At 41.0% G+C, this 18,748-nt stretch overlaps 1 protein-coding gene and 1 long non-coding RNA gene across 2 annotated transcripts in view; one reads left to right on the forward strand and one right to left on the reverse strand.

The window, feature by feature from the left end:
* Positions 1–3,746: 3,746 nt before the first annotated feature.
* On the reverse strand, positions 3,747–14,577 carry LOC109448956 (uncharacterized). Its single transcript, XR_012496638.1, has 3 exons — positions 13,198–14,577; positions 12,761–12,938; positions 3,747–4,018 (listed from the first exon to the last, which is right to left on the reverse strand). It is a non-coding gene; the product is annotated as an uncharacterized LOC109448956 (long non-coding RNA).
* Positions 14,578–14,584: 7 nt separating this feature from the next.
* Positions 14,585–18,748, forward strand: part of LRRC1 (leucine rich repeat containing 1) — a 113,995-nt gene continuing 109,831 nt past the window's right edge. The window contains exon 1 of the mRNA XM_019734770.2: positions 14,585–15,583. Coding sequence (XP_019590329.1) covers positions 15,425–15,583 — 159 coding nt within the window. The 5' untranslated portion in view covers positions 14,585–15,424. The remainder of the gene's footprint in view (positions 15,584–18,748) is intronic.

Genomic DNA, 18,748 nt, shown 5'->3' on the forward strand with positions numbered 1-18,748 from the left:
TAGGAGAAAACTCCAGTAAAAGAACTAAATGAAATGGAGGCAAGCAATATACCAGAGACAGAGTTCAAAACAATGGTTATAAGGATACTCAAGAAACTTAGTGAGAACTTCAACAGAGATAGCAAGCCTACAAAAGGACATAGAAACCATAATAAAAAAAAGTCAGAAGTGAAGAATATAATAACTGAAATGAAGACTGCACTAGAAGGAATCACCAGAAGACCAGATGAAGCAATGGATCAAATCAACAATTCAGAAAACAAGGTAGCAGAAAACACCCAATCAAAACAGCAAAAAGAAAAAAAGAATCCATAAAAAATGAGGATAGTTTAAGAGACCTCTGGGACATTAAGCATAAGAACATTTGCATCATCGGGGTACCAGAAGGCAAGAGAGAAAGCAAGGGATAGAGAACCTATTTGAAGAGCTTTTTTGCAATGGATTGGCTGCCAGAACACAGGGGTAGTGAAAACCACCACTAAATCTAACCCGAAATGGGAAAGGAAAAGACACACATCAACATCGTTGTCATTGGACACGTAGATCTGGCAAGTCTACCACTACTGGTCATCTGATCTACAAATGTGGGATCGGCAAAAGAACTGTTGAAAAATTTGAGAAGGAGTCTGCTGAGATGGAAAGGGTTCCTTCAAGTCTGCCTGGGTCTTGGATCAACTAAAAGCTGAACATGAGCGTGGTATCGCTATTTGTATCTCTCTGTGGAAATTCGAGACCAGCAAGTATTATGTGATGATGATCGATGCCCCAGGACACTGAGACTTTATCAAAAACAAGATTACAGGCATATCTCAGGCTGACTGTGCTGTCCTGATCGTTGCTGCTGGGGTTGGTGAATGTGAAGCAGGTGTCTCCAAGAATGGGCAGACCCGTGAGCATGCCCTTCTGGCTTACTCACTGGGTGTGAAACAACTAATTGTTGGTGTTAACAAAATGGATTCCACTGAATCACCTTACAGCCAGAAGAGATATGAGGAAATTGTTGAGGAAGTCAGGAACTACATTAAGGAAATTGGCTACAACCCCTGACATGGTAACATTTGTGCCAATTTCTGGTTGGAATGGTGACAACATGTGGAAGCCAAGTGCTAACATGCCTTGTTTCAAGGGATGGAAAGTAATCGGCAAAGATGGCAGTGCCAGTGAAACCACACTGCTTGAAGCTCTGGATTGCATCCTGCCACCGACTCGACCAACTGACAAGCCTTTGCGTCTGCCCCTCCAGGATATCTACAAAATTGGTGGTACTAGTCCTGTCCCTGTGGGCTGAGTGGAAACTGGTGTTCTCAAACCTGGCATGGTGGTCACCTTGGCTCCAGTCAATGTTACAACTGAAAGTACTGTTGAAATGCACCATGAAGCTTTGAGTGAAGCTCTTCCTGGGGTCAGTGTGGGTCAAGAATGTGTCTGTCAAAGATGTTCGTCATGGCAATGTGGCTGTTTACTGCAAAAATGATCCACCAATGGGAGCAGCTGGCAAAAGAGATCATAGTCTTCACATTTTCAAAGTTAATTTATCAGGCACTCTGACACTAACACCAAGTCTTCTCATTCCTTGTCTCTCCCTCAATTCAAGACATGAGTGAGTGTGTGGCAGGCTCTGGCCATGGGAGCACTCAAATGGGATGCGCTGCTGTCAGCTCCAGCATCTTGCCCCTCCTTCTTCCAAGCCTTTCCCAATCACCTTAGCTAAAACACCTTCCTTCGTCTTCCCAGCCCATTTTCCTGCTTTAACATCTCCCCAGCAGTTAACACATTCCAAATGTATTCATACTTTACGTGTGTAGTTTTATTTTGTATATCATGTGTAGATTGCCTGTCTTGCCTTATTAGAATATAAGCTCTACAATGCTACCCTCATGGAAACATAATAGGTTTTGGTCAGGATTTGCTGAATGGAAGAGTGAGTGCTTTATAGATTGACTGAATGACTGTGAACCTGATGCTGTTATGACAGAATGAAGGTAATAAAATGCAGTCTTTGCTCCCTATACAGAGTCCACATGCCAGCCTCCCTCTCTGCCTCTGCTCACAGAGATGTTCATTTGATTGTGTGAGCACAATCATTACCTCACAAACACACACATTTTTTAACCCCCCTTTTCCTTTTCTCATATTCCGTGTTTCAAGCTTCCTTCAAGTCTTGCCCAATTAGCGTAGGGAAATGTATTTTCCTTCCTTAAGAAAAATAACAGTGACTAATGAGCATAAAAGGGAGTACTAATAATTACACAATTACTAAAGGAAAGTCAATTTTGAAGAAAAACAATAACAATATTATTAATAGTGAGCAAAATAAGACCTAGCCGGACAATTAGCTCAAATGAGTCTTTTGGAGCAAAAATTAATATAAGACCCGGTCTTATTTTACTATTATATAGGACTGAGTCTTACATAGTATAATATAACACTGGGTCTTCTATTAAATTTTGCTCCAAAAGACGCATTAGAGCTGATTGTCCGGCTAGGTCTTATTTTGGGGGAAACAGGGCATTAAGTGTTTACTATATACCTGACTGTCTGCCAAGCAATTTACATGCATTGCCTCATTTAATCAGTACAGATAATGAAACAATGGCAGCAAGAGGCAACTTGTCCAGGTCAGAGACACTAACTGGTCTGGATCCACGTCAGTTTGATTCTAGAGCCCAGGCCCTCCTAGGGGGAACAGAACAACTGTGCTGTTCATTTCTAATGTAACCCCTCTGTGAGGTTTTCTCTCCATCCCTTTTCCACACTACAAGTAGTTGCTTTCTTTATGTTCCTACAGCACTCTGCTCATACCCTACTTTAGCTCTTATCACATAAAATGTTAGGTATGTGTCTGAAAGGTTCATCTGGGTACATTTTCACTCATTACAAGTGGTATGAAGTCTTATATTTGTTCTCCATTCCCATTGCAATTAGGGTTGTAACAGAAGCAGGACCTTTATATATATACCATGGTGCCAAAAAATGTATAACAAGTGGACACTTTGGTCAACATTGCTCAAGCAGTAGTTCGCCATAATCAGAAGTGTCTGGATGCTGATGCTGAGGGTAACCACTTTGAGCTCCTCTTGTAATTGCAGAAGTCAAACGTGACTTGTAGTCATCATTTGTTATTGGTATAGAGTGAGAATTATTAATACAATTTTAATACAGGCTTCCTTTATTAAAATGTGTATACATTTTTTGGCACCCTCTGTATAGTATATGCTATCCAGAGTTCAAAATCTGGCGTTTGCTACTTACTAGTGGTATAAAGTTGGGCAAATTATTTAACCCAGGGTGTCCAAACTTTTTTCAACAGTTTTCACCAAGAGCCATATGCGGTAAAATACACAAACAGCCGGGCCACTCACTCAAGGTGAAGTACGTATTGCCTCACCTGGTTTATTTAAGTAAACTAAATATATTTTTGGAATTTGCTGTGGGCCAATTAACAATGGATCGCGGGCTGGAGTTTGGACACCCCTGATAACCCTTCTGAACCTGAGGTTACTCAAGTGTAACATGGGAATAACCGTGCCAGTTTGACAGTGTAATGGGAATGACTTAAGGTGTGTCTGTGAGGTGCCTGGCCTGCTGCCTAGCACCACACAGGTCCTCAGTGAGCATCTCTCTCCTGTTCAATCCCCTCACTACCTTGATGCTGGCTCTTCTGCATAGCATTTCAGCTGTTACCTGTTACCTATTATGGTTTGCATTAGAGATCTATTACTGGGCAACAAATTACCCCAGACGTAGCAGCTTTAAACAACACACTTTTATTGTCTCAAAGTTTCTGTGGTTCAAGGATCCAGGAACAGTTTACTAGGTAGTTCTGGCTCGGTCTCTCATGAGGTGGCAGTCAGGATCTCAGCGGGAGTGGAAGTCATCTCGAGGCTCAATGGGGTGATCATCTGCTTCCCACTTCACTTACATGACTGACGTACTTCAGGAGAGTTGCTTCCAAGCTTACTCATGTGGCTCTTTCCACAGGACTGTCACAGGCCACGGCAGCTGGTTTCCTCCAGAGCTAGCAATCCAAGAGACGGCACACAAGATGGAAACCACGGTCATTTTATAATCCAACTTCGAAAGTGAAATCACATGAATTTTGCTGTACTTTTACTACTAGAAGCAAACCAATAAATCAAGAGAGGAAAATAATACAAGAACATGAAGATCAGGAGGTGGAGATGATTGGGGCCATATTAGTCTGCCTACCACATGGTTTAAACAGTCCTAACAAAGCTAGCCTTGGGGTTGTGATAAGTCCAATCATATTTCATTACTTGCATAGAAGTTAGTCCTGTGTTTATATAAGGGACTTATTGGGAACACAAAGATTGCTTAGCAGAGTAACTGGCTATACTAGTAATAGAGCTTCAACATAATCCGTGAGGTAAAAATAATAACAATGACTTCTTTTGCATAGTCTTGCAAATTATCACACCATCTGTATCTTTCAGTTTCCACTCTATGCATAATTACACTTTTCATCTGAGTTGGTTTACTTCTTAAAACCATTTCCCCTTTGGCTCTCTCCTTAGGACACTTTCTGTCCTCTTTGGTGTATAGACACACACACACACACAGACACACACACACAGACACACAGACACACACACACAGACACACACAACTTCCTTCTTCAGGGGGAGCCAAACACCAGGTATGTAGTCGTGGTGAAATACAAATACTATTCCCAGCCCACATTTGAAGGACAGCTTGTTTATTATTCCCAACTAAGTCACAGTGTACTCCAGCCACCTCCCCAGAGTGAAGTGTTCTGTCTCTGGATGATCCTGGCTCCTCTCTCCCCTTTTTCCTGCTGGCTGCCCTTAGCCATGGCGCTGCCTAGTTGCATTAGCCTCCCAAGGGGGAACGGCATAGATGAAATTTGATATTTGTATCCTTTCAGGTTTATAAAAAGGATTATATAAATACTAAAATATATATGATATAACTAGTAAAATGTTTTATCATATATATTTTAGTTATATCATATATATTTTAGTATTTATATAATAATACAAATGTTTTACTAGTTATATCATATATATTTTAGTATTTATATCATAAATACTAAATAAGTAGCACAAATATAAAATATTTATTGCATAAATATTAAAACATGTATTTTATATAAATACTACCTGCTTGGAGATTAAAAAGGTAGATCTAAAAATGATGATTTGACATTCTGTGTTCTTCCATTTCTATGACTTACTGAGAGTCTATTTTATTAGAGACATTATTTAATTATTGGATTATCTATGATTGCCAATCACTCTATTAAACTTATCAAGTTCTGCTTTTGAAGTGTTCTTTCTCAGTATGGTACAAAGAAATGAGAAGCCAGATGAACAGATAAAGAAAGGAATATTAGGGGCTATGGATAGGTAAATATTCTGAGGCAAATAGATTTAACGATGACAGTTACATTGGAAAGGGGAAAATGTGAAAATGGAAAAATCGAGGTGCACTGGTTGTAAATCATGAAGAAAACTGTTTACAAAAATGAAAACCTGATAGGATCCTTTATTTATAATGGACATTGGGCCATTTACTTTTGCTAAAAGTTATAATGAGCAGAACATTTTGAGGAAGAAGAATCAAAGCCCTTTTAGAGTTATCAGAGACCTTATATATGCATACTTTTTTTATCCCATTTGCTCTGGTTAGAGATGAGAAACTGAGGCACGGAAGAGGTCAATCTTATGATGCCCTGTGTTATTTTGTTGAAAAGCAGGTCTGAGACTCACTGAATTCCTAATTCAGTGGCTTTTATTAATAATTGTACTTTGTGGTCTGGAAGAGAATTGCTTTGAGTTTTTGCGTATAAATGTGAAGTTTCCTATTTTCTATATCACTGAAGAAATTTAAAAATCTGAAATAAGCTGGTAAAATGAGCTTTTCTAATGTTTTATGTGTATGTGGATTTTAGCAAGTAGTGACTTTAATATGATTTTCCAATTCTTGTTACATAGTGTGTCTAAGAGAAACTTAAACTGTCTGGTGAGGGTTCATGTTCTAATTGGCTTAAGACTTTCAGAGTAGTGTCTTCATAGGTGTTTGTCTGCACAACTGTTCTCAAACAACATAATATCACATTCAAGACTAATATGAAAGTTAGTCTTTGTATATTAGATGCATACCTACAAAATTGTATGAAACAATTTTTTTGGTAAATAAAAATCAATTTCAATGCATTAAAATAATGATCCATTTAAACCCTGCAGTAAATCCTTTTGGTAAAGCAACAAATCCTGAGATAGCAGAAATCATCTCCCCTTTGAAATTTGCTATAAGATTAGGTATCTTCATGCTTGATTTTCTTAAAGCAGGACATACTTGTAGTGTTATCTTCCTATAAATTGATTTAGCGTACCCTAAAGATGTATTTAGAATAATGTAGGATACTGACATTTCTACCCAAACACTTTAATTTTTATCTATTTTAAGGTACTAGTAGAATTAATAACAACAAATGTATTTGTTTACAAGTTACTCACATACTAAGAAAATAAAACTTTTACAACAAATTGATGCTTTTTGAAAACATTTCTCCCTTGTGTTTTGTAAGAAAAAATAGGAACAAAAGATTGGTTAGCTGATCAAATAATGGAAAAGAGAATAAATCAGAATTGAGGAGACCTCTGTGTGTCCCTGAAGTAAAGAAACACAACTGAATAAAATCTAAGTATTGTACTTTTGAATGTGTGTGTGTGTGTATGAATATATATATATATATATATATATATATATATATATATATATATATATACATGTATGTATCTTATCTTTTTATGATTTTATTAGTAATATAATTGGGAAATGAAAAATAAGCTATCTGGTGCTCAAAAATTTTATTATAATTGTCTCCTGGAACTTTTCTTTCTTTTCTTTAGGAAAATTGTATCAGAGTTCTGGTGTAAGATGGCAATATAGGAGTCTCCTGAACTTATCTTCTCTTCCAGAAACACTAAATCTATGGCTACACACTGAGAAATTTCCTTTGAAAGAAATCCAGAAACTAGGTGAGTGACTCCTACACATTGGGTGAATCAGAAAATGCCCACATTAAAATAAATCTGGCACACCCTCAATTATTGGAGCTACTAAGAACAAAGAAGGCAACTTGAACTATCACAAAGGTTTGAGAGACAACTAAGAGTTCAGGCCAGGCTGAACAATAAGGTTAATCTCTTACATGAGGCCACTTCATCAACACTGGGAGAGGTGGCTGTTTTATCTAAAAACTCCAGAAATAAACCTTAATGAAATGGAGATAAGTGATAAACTTGATAGTGTTCAAAATAATAGTTAGAAATATGCTTAGACAATACATGACAACACAAGAATTTCAACAAAGAGAGAAAATATTAGAAAGTGCCAAAAAGAAAGCACAGAGCTTAAAAATATAATAACTAAATTGAAAAATTCAATAGAGGGGTTCAACAGAAGACCAGATGAAGTGGAAAAAAAGATCGGAGAAATTGAAGACAGGGCAGTAGAATTCATCCAATTAGTGGAACAAAAAGAAAATAAAATGAAGCTAGCTTAAGGGACTTATGGGAAAACAACAAGTGGACTAAGTTTCACATTATAGGGTTCCCAGGAGAAAAGAGAGAGAATGAGCAGCAAACTTATTTGGAAAAATAATGGCTGAAAAATTCCTTAACCTGGGGAAGGAAATAGACATCCAGATCCAGGAAGCTCAGAGGAGGGGGGAAGACTGCTATGAACAATTATGTGTCAACAAATTGGACATCCTAGAAGAAATGAATAAATTCCTAGAAACGTACAATCTACCAAGACTGAATCATGAAGAGGTAGAATGTCTGAACAGACCAATTACTAGTAAGGAGATTGAAGCAGTATTTAAAAACCTCTCAGCAAATGAAAGTCTAGGACCAGATGGCTTCACTGATGAATTTCACCAAACATTTAAAAAAAGAATGAATTCCAATCCTTACCAAACTTATTACCCTGATACCAAAACCAGACAAGGACACCACAAGAAAATAAAATTACGTAACCCTGGTGAACTTAGACGTAAAAATCCTCAACAAAATATTAGCAAACCAAATTCAACAATACATTAAAAGGACCATATACTATAATTAAGTGGGATTTACTCCAGGGATGCAAGGATGGTTCAACATCTGCAAGTCGATCAATGACAAAATGAAGATAAAAAATCATATAGTCATCTCAATATGTAGACGCAGAAAAAAACATCTGACAAAATTTGACATTCATTCATGATAAAAGCTCTCAATGAACTCAGTATAATCACCATGATGTACATTTTAAATATCTTATAATTTTATGTCCATTATACATCAAAACAGCTGAAATTTAAAAAAAAACTTTTTCAATAACTTCATGTTATTTTGGCAGGTCTTAAAAGGTGTTATTTTTCTAGCCAAGTTTGTACCAATTGTAGCAATGGTGCAAATTTAACTGCAGAATCATGATGTCTTTTAGCTTGATTTTAGTTAACTGATCAACATACTTTTTATTATATAGCAATGGTATCTGAATTGTCTGGATGGCACGGCTCATTATTAGAAGGAGAACAGTTCTGCTGATATGTCATTTTCTCTTATTTTCATGAAATAGGTCTTAGCCTTCAGGGAAGACTAAGTGTCCATATTGATTTAATTTATATCATAGGAAGCATAACTATAAAATGAGAGTGTTACAAGAAAAAGCTGGTCTATATGATTTTCATAAATCCTTTATGGATCAAGGTGGAGAATAAATAAAGCATGTATTTATTTAAATGACTAAAAAACACATTTTGATAAATTGAGATGATGTATGTTCATGGTTCTTTTAAACTATAAATCACCACACAAATGTAAAGCATTGTCACAACCTGAGGAAACGCTGCTTGTGAGCCTCCTCTGGGCTTGAACCCATGTATTTCTGTTTGTTTGGAGAAGGAGAGTGTAAAACATAGGCAGAGGCCTGGAAAAAGACAGGTTCAGTGGCAAGTGCTAGTTTTGATTGGGTCCCTCTGATATTCAGATGCTTTACAGTCTCATTTCTTTCAACCCGATAATTTATGTATTGTTTATCCAAACAAAGCTCTCACAGGGTAGGCTTTCTTCTGGCTGGTTAACTGTTAACTGAGAAAGGAGTACTGACAATGGCTAACGCCTAATGTGTAGTTTTTTGCAGTACAGAAAGATCTTGCCACTACATTAATCCACAATTTTTTTCTACAGCTTTTTGAGGGTGACAGTTTTCATCTTTTTTGTAGAAATAAAGAAAATGAATATTGGAGTTAATATGATTCACCCAAGAGCTCATCCCTCATAGTGGGAGAGGCAAAAATTCAATGCAAAATGATAAATTCTTTACACCACCCCCACATGAGAAATAGTGTTTGGCTCATTTCCACCGAGGCAAAATGTTGTTCAATATTTGACTCATCATTCACACATCTATTAGGAGATTGAGAAAAACAGAAAAGCAGATGAAACTCAAATTGCTCATTTGTAACTTCTCTGAATGGAGTAGATTAAAATCTTTGTAAAGTGAAATTTTGGATTGCTCACATCCTATTACAATCTGTGGAGCTGAATAAATGATTATGATTAATAAAAAGCAGGGCAAAGTGTTTTTTCTTTCAGCAATGACTGACTAGTTACCAACCTTCCCACAGATAACGATTATAATGCTGGGTGAAATTAAAATAAAAAACAAAAATGAAAAACTATCTGAAGCTATTGGAGAGTGACTAAAAAGCAAGCAGAAACTGAAGAGAGTCTATGCTTGCAAAGAAGGAATAACAGTGGGTGAGTTTTCTGTTTTTATGGCTTTGACAAGCATAGCCACTTTTCTCCACTACGTAGAACAGATAAAATTTAATGTATAAATTAATCAGCTAATGTTTAGAGAAGTCTGACTGTCTTGAGCAACCAAAGATCAGAGTTGGGGTGACCACGGTAACTGGAAAGTGAGAGGAGGAAACCTTAGAAGGGGTTGAGTGAGAGTGCAAACTCCAAATTTTGCATATAAACTTTATCCATATCTTTGGCTGATCCCTTAATTATGCATGTACAGTTCAGCTCCCACGCAGCTCAGTAAAGAATGAAATAATTGAAAACAAAATTTCAGCTGCCCTCCACCACAGAGAAAATAAGATGCTATAGACTGAATATCTGTGTCCTCTACCCCAAATTTATATGTTTAAATGTAATCCCTAAGTGATGGTATTTGGAGGTAAGGCCTTGAGAAAGTGGTGAATGGAATTATTGCCCTTATTGAAGAGACCTCTTGTTCCTTTCTAATATGTGAGGACACAGTGAAGACCATCATCTATGAACAAGGAGGTGGGTCCTCACCTGACACCAAATTTACAGATGCCTTAATTTTGGACCTCCCAGCATCCGGAACGGTGAGAAATAAATTTCTATTGTTTGTAGGTCACCCAGTATATGGTATTTTTGTTATAGCAGCCTGATTGGACTAAGACACAAGAATTTGGAGTCTGATTTCATTCAAGCTGACTGAACACTAAACTAAAATAAAACAAAAAATTAACACTCTTTGGAAGAATGTAATAGAATCCAGAGATTCTATCACTCATAATGTCCAGGATGTAATTCAAAGTTACTAGGCATATGAAAAGACAGACCCACGTTGAAAAGAAAAGGCACTCAAGGGGACTAACTCTGAGATGACCCAGGTGTTGGCATTAGCATACAAGGGGTTTAAAGTCAGCTATTATAACTATGACCAGGTATGTAATGGAACATATATACTCAATGAACAAATAGGAAATCCCAGCAAAGAAACTACATAATAAAAAAGAATCAAATGGAAATTCTATAGCTAAAAAATACACTATCTAAAGTTGTATTTCATAGTATCTTGAGATGATAGAATCTTAATAGTATCTTGAGATGGTAGAAGAAAGAACCAGTAAATTTGAATCTAGATTGATATACAGAGGGTGCCAAAAAATGTATACACATTTTAAGAAAGGAAAAAAACTATTAAAATTGTAATACTTAATATACAATGGTAACAAAAGATAACAAGGCATGTTTGACTTCTGCAATTACAAGAGGTGCTCAAAGTGGTTACCATCAGTGTAATTTTAATAGTTTTTTTCCTTTCTTAAAATGTGTATACATTTATTGGGCACCCTCTGTATATTATCCAATTTGAAGAAAAAAGAGAAGCAAACAATGAGGGAAGAGCACAACTTCAATTATCAGTGGAACAATATAAAAAAGTCTAACATCTGTAAAACTGGAGTATCAAAGGGAAAATGGGGCAAAAAAATTTGGGGAATCAATTTTGAGGCTAAAAATATCCTAAATTTGGGGAGTTATGTTTTTAGTCAAGATTCAGTAAACTCCAATCAAGATATAAAAAAACAAAGAGAAAATATTGAAAGAAGACAGAAAAAATGACACATTATATACACGTTAGTACCAAGTTGAGTATTGCTGATGTCTCATAAGAAACAATGGAAATCAGAAGAAAATGGATCATTTTTAGAGTTCTGAAAGAATATATTGTCAACCTAGAATTCTATATCCACTGAAAATGTCCTTAAAGAATTAAGATGAGATAAGGACACCTCAGATTAAAGTAAGAGAATTGCTGCCAACGCATCTTTCCTGAAAGGTGAAAAGAAATGAAATCAGGTAGGAATGAAGAACACTGGAAATAGTGAATATGTGAGTAATATAAAATGCTATTTTTTTTTTTACCTTATTTCTTTCGAATACATATGAATGTTTAAAGAAAAATTATTAAATGTTGTTGTGGAGTTTACAACATATGTAAATGCAATACATATAAAAACTATAACATAAAGGACCAGAGAGGTGGCAAATTGGACCTGGATAATTAAAAGGGTCTTATGATATTTTACATGAATCGGTATATTTACCCTAAATAAACTGAAAATTTAAGGATGCATATTATAATCCCTAGAAGAATGACTACAACTAGCCAATAGACAAAATGGGATTATAAAACATATTTATTTACTCAAAAGATGGTGGGAAAGGAAAACAGAGGGACAAAAATAAAATAGTACAAACAAAACAAATAATAAAATAGTAGACTTAATCCAATCATATCAATAATTATATTAAATGTAAATGGGCTAAATGTTCCAAATAAAAAACAGAGGATGGAAGATAGAATTTTAACAGTAACAAGAAATCAAAGATATTTAAGGTGGTGACTTTGGTTCTGAGCTGAGAGAGAAAGATAGAAGTTGATTACGTAGACCAATCAGGAGACGTCAGGAGACGGGAATGGTTGGGGTCATCCAGAAGGCTGGCTGACACAGTGAATAGTGATCTACTGATTGAACTGATGTGTGCCTGACACTCTGCTAAGCACTTTATTAACATTATCTCATTTAATCTTGGTAACAAGCCATGGACCACTTTTCTCACTTAAGATGGTGAAATTGAGGCTTATAAAAGTTAAGTAACTCATCCAATTCTACAGAGCTGTAGGTGGCAGAGCCAAAGTCCAAAGCCAGACCTCTCTAATTCCAAAAGTTGTGAAAAATGGTTCACACCGAAAATGAATGAATTGCATTACTCCAAAAAGAAATTGATTTAGACGGTCTTTTAAATTTTGTTTATGTTTAGTGTCAAACTCATTTGTATATGGGAAAGAAACTAGAAATTATATCAACAGGGAAAACTTAAAATTCTTTAGGAGGATAAAGAATTCATTCCCTAATTTCCAGTTGATAAGGTGTTTTCATTTTTGTCTCTCTTACCAGTTAATGTTTCAGTCTTGGCAGATTCTTGGAAACAACGAAAGTTAAGAATTCTGCCACTGATTTCCCTTGAAATCAACACAAGTTTGCTGGTCCTTTCGTGTGCAGAAGGCACTGTGGTGTGGTAGTTGCAGGAATCGAGAAAGCAAGTTTCTGTTGTCCAAGAGGTCACAGTCTCCTTGGGATTAAGGTAATACAAAAATAATCATAACACAAGGAAGTGTAAGCACCATGGAGAGGCATACAGGGAATGCTTACGGAGGTTTGAATTTTTACACAGATCAGTCACATCTTTAAAACACATTTGGTGTTTATTAAAATAATCTAGTGTGATAACCCTCTGGAAATCAACAGATTAAGATGAGGGAGCCGGGCCTTCTTTATTTTAATTTTTGTTAAAGCAGTTGGAAAACTTGTAAAGACAGTGACTTGCTTACCATGGCAGATTCAGTCTCTCAGTCAGGAACCCCAGTTTTCCACTAAGGTGGCACAAAATGGGTTTCTGGAATGCAAGACTGAAGGAAGAGCGGCTCAAGTTCAAAGTCCAGGTAGCCTTTCTTGAGAATGTAGGAATCACAACAGAACAAACAAAAGAGAGGGCAAAGTGGGTAGGTCAGTGGAGCTTAGGGATCGCCTGGGTTTAGAGTTAAGGTGATAATGCTGGAGTAGAAATGAAAAGGACAAGGCAGTGGTACTCAGATCCACCCTCACTGACGGGGAAGAAAGGAGCCTTCCTAGTAGAGTTGAAATGATGACGAGTCCCTCGCTCACTCACCCCAGGGAAACTGTCCTGTGCACAGTTGGAACTAAGAGGAGTCTGTGGAGCCACATACCCAGGGTGCCAAAAAAAACTGTATGTACATTTTTAAGAGATGTTATCTATGCTCAAGCAGTAGTTCTCTGTAATCAGAAGGGTCTGGATGCTGATGGTAACCACTTTGAGCACCTCTTGTCATTGCAGAAGTCAAATGTGACGTGAATTCATCTTTTGTTATCGGTATATATTGAGTATTACAATTTTAATAGTTTTTTTCTTTCTTAAAATGTGTATACACTTTTTGGCATCCTCTGTATGCCTTGTGTACACTAGCTTCAGACCAAAATTTAATTTGGCCACTGAGCATGCTCAGCTTTCTGTCTTGTAAAGAAACGTGGATTCTGTGGCTCCAGATTTTAGCTTTGGCAGCTGGCAGGGGGTGGGGTGGAGTGGAATGGGGGTGGCAGAGGCCACAGGTGGAATCTGGTGTTTGAATACACTTGAAGGGGAAAGTGTGAGGACTAGGGGCAGCCTGGAGGGGAGTAAGAGTAGACCCGGAGAAATAATCCAGCAATGTGACTGGCTTTGATCTGGTCGGCAGCCCTTTTGGAAGGAACCGGTTTGCTTATTCCGAGACAGTGAGACACAAAGAGTTACAGGAGAAGGGGAGCAATTCAGGGTTCTGGCCTTAGTCCTTGGGTATGAACCGGGTCGAGAGAACATTCCTTCCAGGGTCTTCCCAGCTACTCCTTCTTGGTTTGCAATCTACCCTTTTCAAGGGACTGGGTGTCGGTGCCGACAGCAGGAGGCGGATGGAGGGCGCTCACCAGGCAGGCTCTGCGCGACCTGCCCCACCTCCCCCATTTATGCCTCCACACCAGCCCAGACTACTCGCCAGGGGCCAAATATCTGGCCAGGCGCAGAAGCTCCCATTTACCAGCTCATTTTTACGTTTGGGCTCCGGAGGGGGTGCATCCACACATATGGGAAATCTCAGATTCTCTGACTCCTATGCTTTTGGTGGTATGGGGAGGAGGATTTCCTTTAATTAGATATATAAACAATGATTACTGAAGATGTGTTCCCAGGTTACAGAGCCTGCAGGCGGTGCCCGAGGACCAGAAGCCAAGGCAGGGGCCCGGCCGCGGTGCGGGGCTCACACTCCGGGCGCTTCTGTGAACGGTGGGGACACCACTGGCCGAGGAAGCAGAGCCAGGGCGGTGGAGACTCCTCAAAAGCACCCCGCATCCCGTTGCTCGGAGCGCCCACTGCGCACAAGGTACGCTCCGGGGCGGTCCTGCCTGACCCCGGAAGAGAAAGTTGTTTTGGGGAAGGGGAGCAAGGAGAGGAGAGTTAAGTAAAACTAAAAATCACCGTTGTTCTGCACCCCTCAGACCGCCTCTCCTCAGCCTGATCTTTGTGCCAGTCTCCTATCGAGTCTGGCTTCCTCAGAGGGACCGATGCTCCTTAAGTCCCAATTTGAGTTGGGGGACAGCGAGCACTGGGCCCACAGGTTCCTCGCCCCTCTCCGGATCCAGGTCGCTAGGAAAACCCGGAGCGGAGCATCCCCGGGCCGGGAAACGCCCTCGGCGCGCGCTCACTGGCGCGCATGCTCAGTCGCGCGGCGGCAGCGAGTAGGAAGCTCTGCGCGGCAGTAGCAGCGGCGACAGCAGCTAGACTGGAGGGTGGGAGGGGACGCACCGGTTGGCGGGCGGGGGCGCTGGGACGAGGCTTTGGCTCCCGCCCGAGGTTCCTGGGAGCGTTTCGGACCGCGAAGCTCCGCGCGAGCAGCGAGAGAGCACGGGAGCCAACGAGCGCGGAGTGGGCAGCTGGCGGAGCGGAGCCGCCGGGCGGAGCGGGCTAGGAGCCCGTGTCTCCGCGGCTCAGGACCCGGCGGCGGGGCGGCGATGTTCCAGTGCATCCCCCTGTGGCGGTGCAACCGTCATGTGGAGACCATCGACAAGCGCCACTGCTCGCTGGTCTGTGTCCCAGAGGAGATTTACCGCTACTCCCGCAGCCTTGAGGAGCTACTGCTGGACGCCAACCAGCTCCGCGAGCTGCCCGAGGTGAGCCCGCCTCACCTGAGCGCCGCCCTGGGGGAGCGCCGCGGAGCCTGGCCAGCCCTTGTCCCCTCCGCACCCCTCTCCACTTGTCCCCTTCCCTCTCCACTTGTCCCCTTCCCTCTCCACTTGTCCCCTTTTCCTTCTCCAGACCCGGCCAGCAGGTCCCACAGGAACCACCTCTACCTGCATTCACCTGCTTCTTTCCTTCTTTCTACTTTTACCCCACCCCCCTCCGCTGGTAAAAGTTTCTTTTTCATTTTATACAAACGACTTGATGTTTTCCAAGTCGTCACCTAGAGCTTGCGCGATTTGGGGAAACATTCTCATCTGGCCAAGGAGTTTAGGTAACACGTCTAGGTACTAATACCTGGCGCTTGTGCCGGGTCAGGTAGGGAGCCAGGTGGCTCGGGCTGTTTCCTGCTGGAAGGACCGAGCACGGCATCCCGCTCCCGGGGCCAGTCCCCTCACCCCACATTCCCCGGCCACTAGGCGAGGAGTGTCTCGTATTTGGCCAGGGCAGGGCCGGGAGGAGGTAGGCAGTGCGCGAGGGAGCCGCACTATCTCGGCATCTTGCGAGGAATGTGCTCCGGGCCTTATCGCGGGTGAGTAGGGCTCGCCAGAGCTGTAGCTTGGCCGGCCTACCTTGGCCCCAGGAGCGGCCGCGAGGTTGGGGGTGGGGTGCAGGAGGAGAGCAGCGCCTGCAGAGCTGTGGGCAGGTGCCCAGGTGCCCGCCGCTTGGGCCCTGCCCGCGTGGACCTGTTGTGTGGAAGCAGCCGCGGTGAATGTCAGCGGAGGCTCTGCCCGGCGGGCCAGCCTTGCAGCCGCCGCTCCCGCAGCCCCGCTGTCAGCCTGCTGACTTCTGTCCTAAGCAGTGATGCGTTACTTCTTCAGAGTTGTTTACACAAATCGATCATATGCCGGGGGTGAACTTGTCAAGCCACTCATGCTGACTGTGCTCTAATGGAGGGTCGGGGACTGCAAACTTTTAACCTTCGAGCTTGTCTCAGGGACTTAGCTGGCGTAACCCTGAAGGGAGAAAGTAGCTCAAATCCAGGGGTGTGCAGGAAGTCGGTGTGCCAGAATCCAAAGGTGTGCAGGAAGTAGGGAGGCTTCTGGGAGTGGAGAGGAGCTGAAGGCCTGAGCTGGGAACGCAGATACAGTTAGTGTCCTTTACTTAACACAAAGTCAAGACATTGTCACAGAAACACGAATCAATTGTTCTGGCTTGTTAGAATGACCTGAGACGTTCTCCATCGCTGACAGTGTTTTTAAAAGCAGAACTCTGTGTTTTTCTCAAGATTTAAAGTGTTGTTATTCTTCTTGGATTAACTTTCCTTGGTTCATGTGGAATTGATTGGATGGTTTGCTTTATGTAATCCTGGGGATTATCCTCACTGGGTTCTTTGCAACCCCCCCACCCCCTCTACCCCAGAGTTTATTTAGCTCAGAGGCAGAAAATTCATCTAGTTCCCTCAGGCCTTTATTATTTTGCAGGCATTTTCAAACACATGGTTTTGGCTGGACTTGAGCGTCCTTAAATTTGACATAAAAGTCATAATCTCACTTACTGCCTTAAATTGTAATAAGTTTTAGGTTGCTATCACCAGAAATATAAAATATGTAATTTAATACTATTCAAGGGCTTCAGAATGAAGTTATTAAAGATTGAGTGAAAAGTTGTTCAACTAGGAGTGTTTCAGTGCTCTGTGGTGTTTTTGTTTGTTTGTTTTTCTTTTGTAGAACTGGAAAATTTCCTTTGGATTGGCTTTTCATTCCCTTCTGCAAAGGTTGTGGGTTTTCCTGTAATGTTGGGGAATTCAACTTGGTATGGGAATTATGGGTTTTGGAAATGTCAGGTATTTCTACTGATCCTAAATTGAAACTTCTCAGGAGCTCAAAACATGGTCTGATAGCACTCTGTAAAATACCGTAAATAACACACTGTTCAAAGGCTAAAGGTGGTCTTGCTTATGGGTAATTATTTTCTCCTACAGTTCTTAAATTAGTTTTATAGTTTTTAAGGTGGTATGAAATCTGATTCTGACTTATTGTGTGCATGGCAGCGTGAGTGTGTACAAGCCAGATACAAACAACCACCTTGAAAGCACAGATAGTTTATTCACAGTTACAGCCTTTCCTTGGGCCATCCGTTGTTTCACCTTTTGAGATCTGTCTAACTTATCAACACTGCTCACTGCTGTCCTCGTCCCCTCCCACAACCTCTGTCGGCTTACCTGCCACATCACCAGTCGCTCTCTCTTGCTGACAACCCTCCAAAGTCCTTGTGGTGGTGGCCATACCAGCTGTAATTTGTTTGGAAGCACAGCCAAAGGGGGTGTCCTTTACCCCCTACCTCAATAGCAAAGATACACACATTCTCTAGGGCTTCAGCATAATGAAAAGTATCTCCTTTCCTCCTCTGAAACATCTGCAACCTCTGATTTGCTCCAACCCCCTCATTTTACAAATTGAGACTCAGAACTGAGGTGACTTTCAGGCTGTCCACCTGGTTAGATGCAGTCACCGATCGTCCCTTTGTACGTGTGTCCACCAACTATAACAGCTCTGTCCTACCTGCCAGGAATCTGGCCTCACCCCCCCCCCCAATACCCTCAGTTATTTAGCCCCTCCCCGTTTTACGCATGTTATTAAAACTGGTCTCAGTCAAACATTGATTGACCCTCTATTATCTGCTAGTTGTTGGGAACAGAGAGATGAAGGAAGGGGTGATTCCTATAAGCTAGTCACAGCTTTGGGGGGAGACAGATGATGTTAATATGGATGAGGGGACTGTGGGGGGGAGTGAGCACGACATGTACCAAACCTGATGGTTACCTACCGAATCTAACCTCCCGCTGAACCTGCACCACCGTCCTCCGCAGTGGTTCCGCCTGTGACAGCTTCTCAGTGCTGCTGTTCCAGAGGGAGGTTTAGAACACTCATCTTTAGTCGGGCCCGGTTGGGTCATAGTCTCACCATCCCTTTCCCGTTCACCTACTCCCCTCACCTCCTCCAGCTCGATCCCTTTGGGATGGGTATTAACAGAGACCGTCTGACTTCAGGTGCCCACGTGTTTTTGCTCACTTTTGTGAACCCAGAGCTGGGCCTCCAGTAGGTCCTGCTTCATAAACAGCTGTTTATCTGTGGAATGGATGTTGCTGAGTTTGA

The sequence above is a fragment of the Rhinolophus sinicus genome, linkage group LG05, assembly GCF_036562045.2.
Source record: "Rhinolophus sinicus isolate RSC01 linkage group LG05, ASM3656204v1, whole genome shotgun sequence".
Taxonomy (NCBI): domain Eukaryota; kingdom Metazoa; phylum Chordata; class Mammalia; order Chiroptera; family Rhinolophidae; genus Rhinolophus; species Rhinolophus sinicus.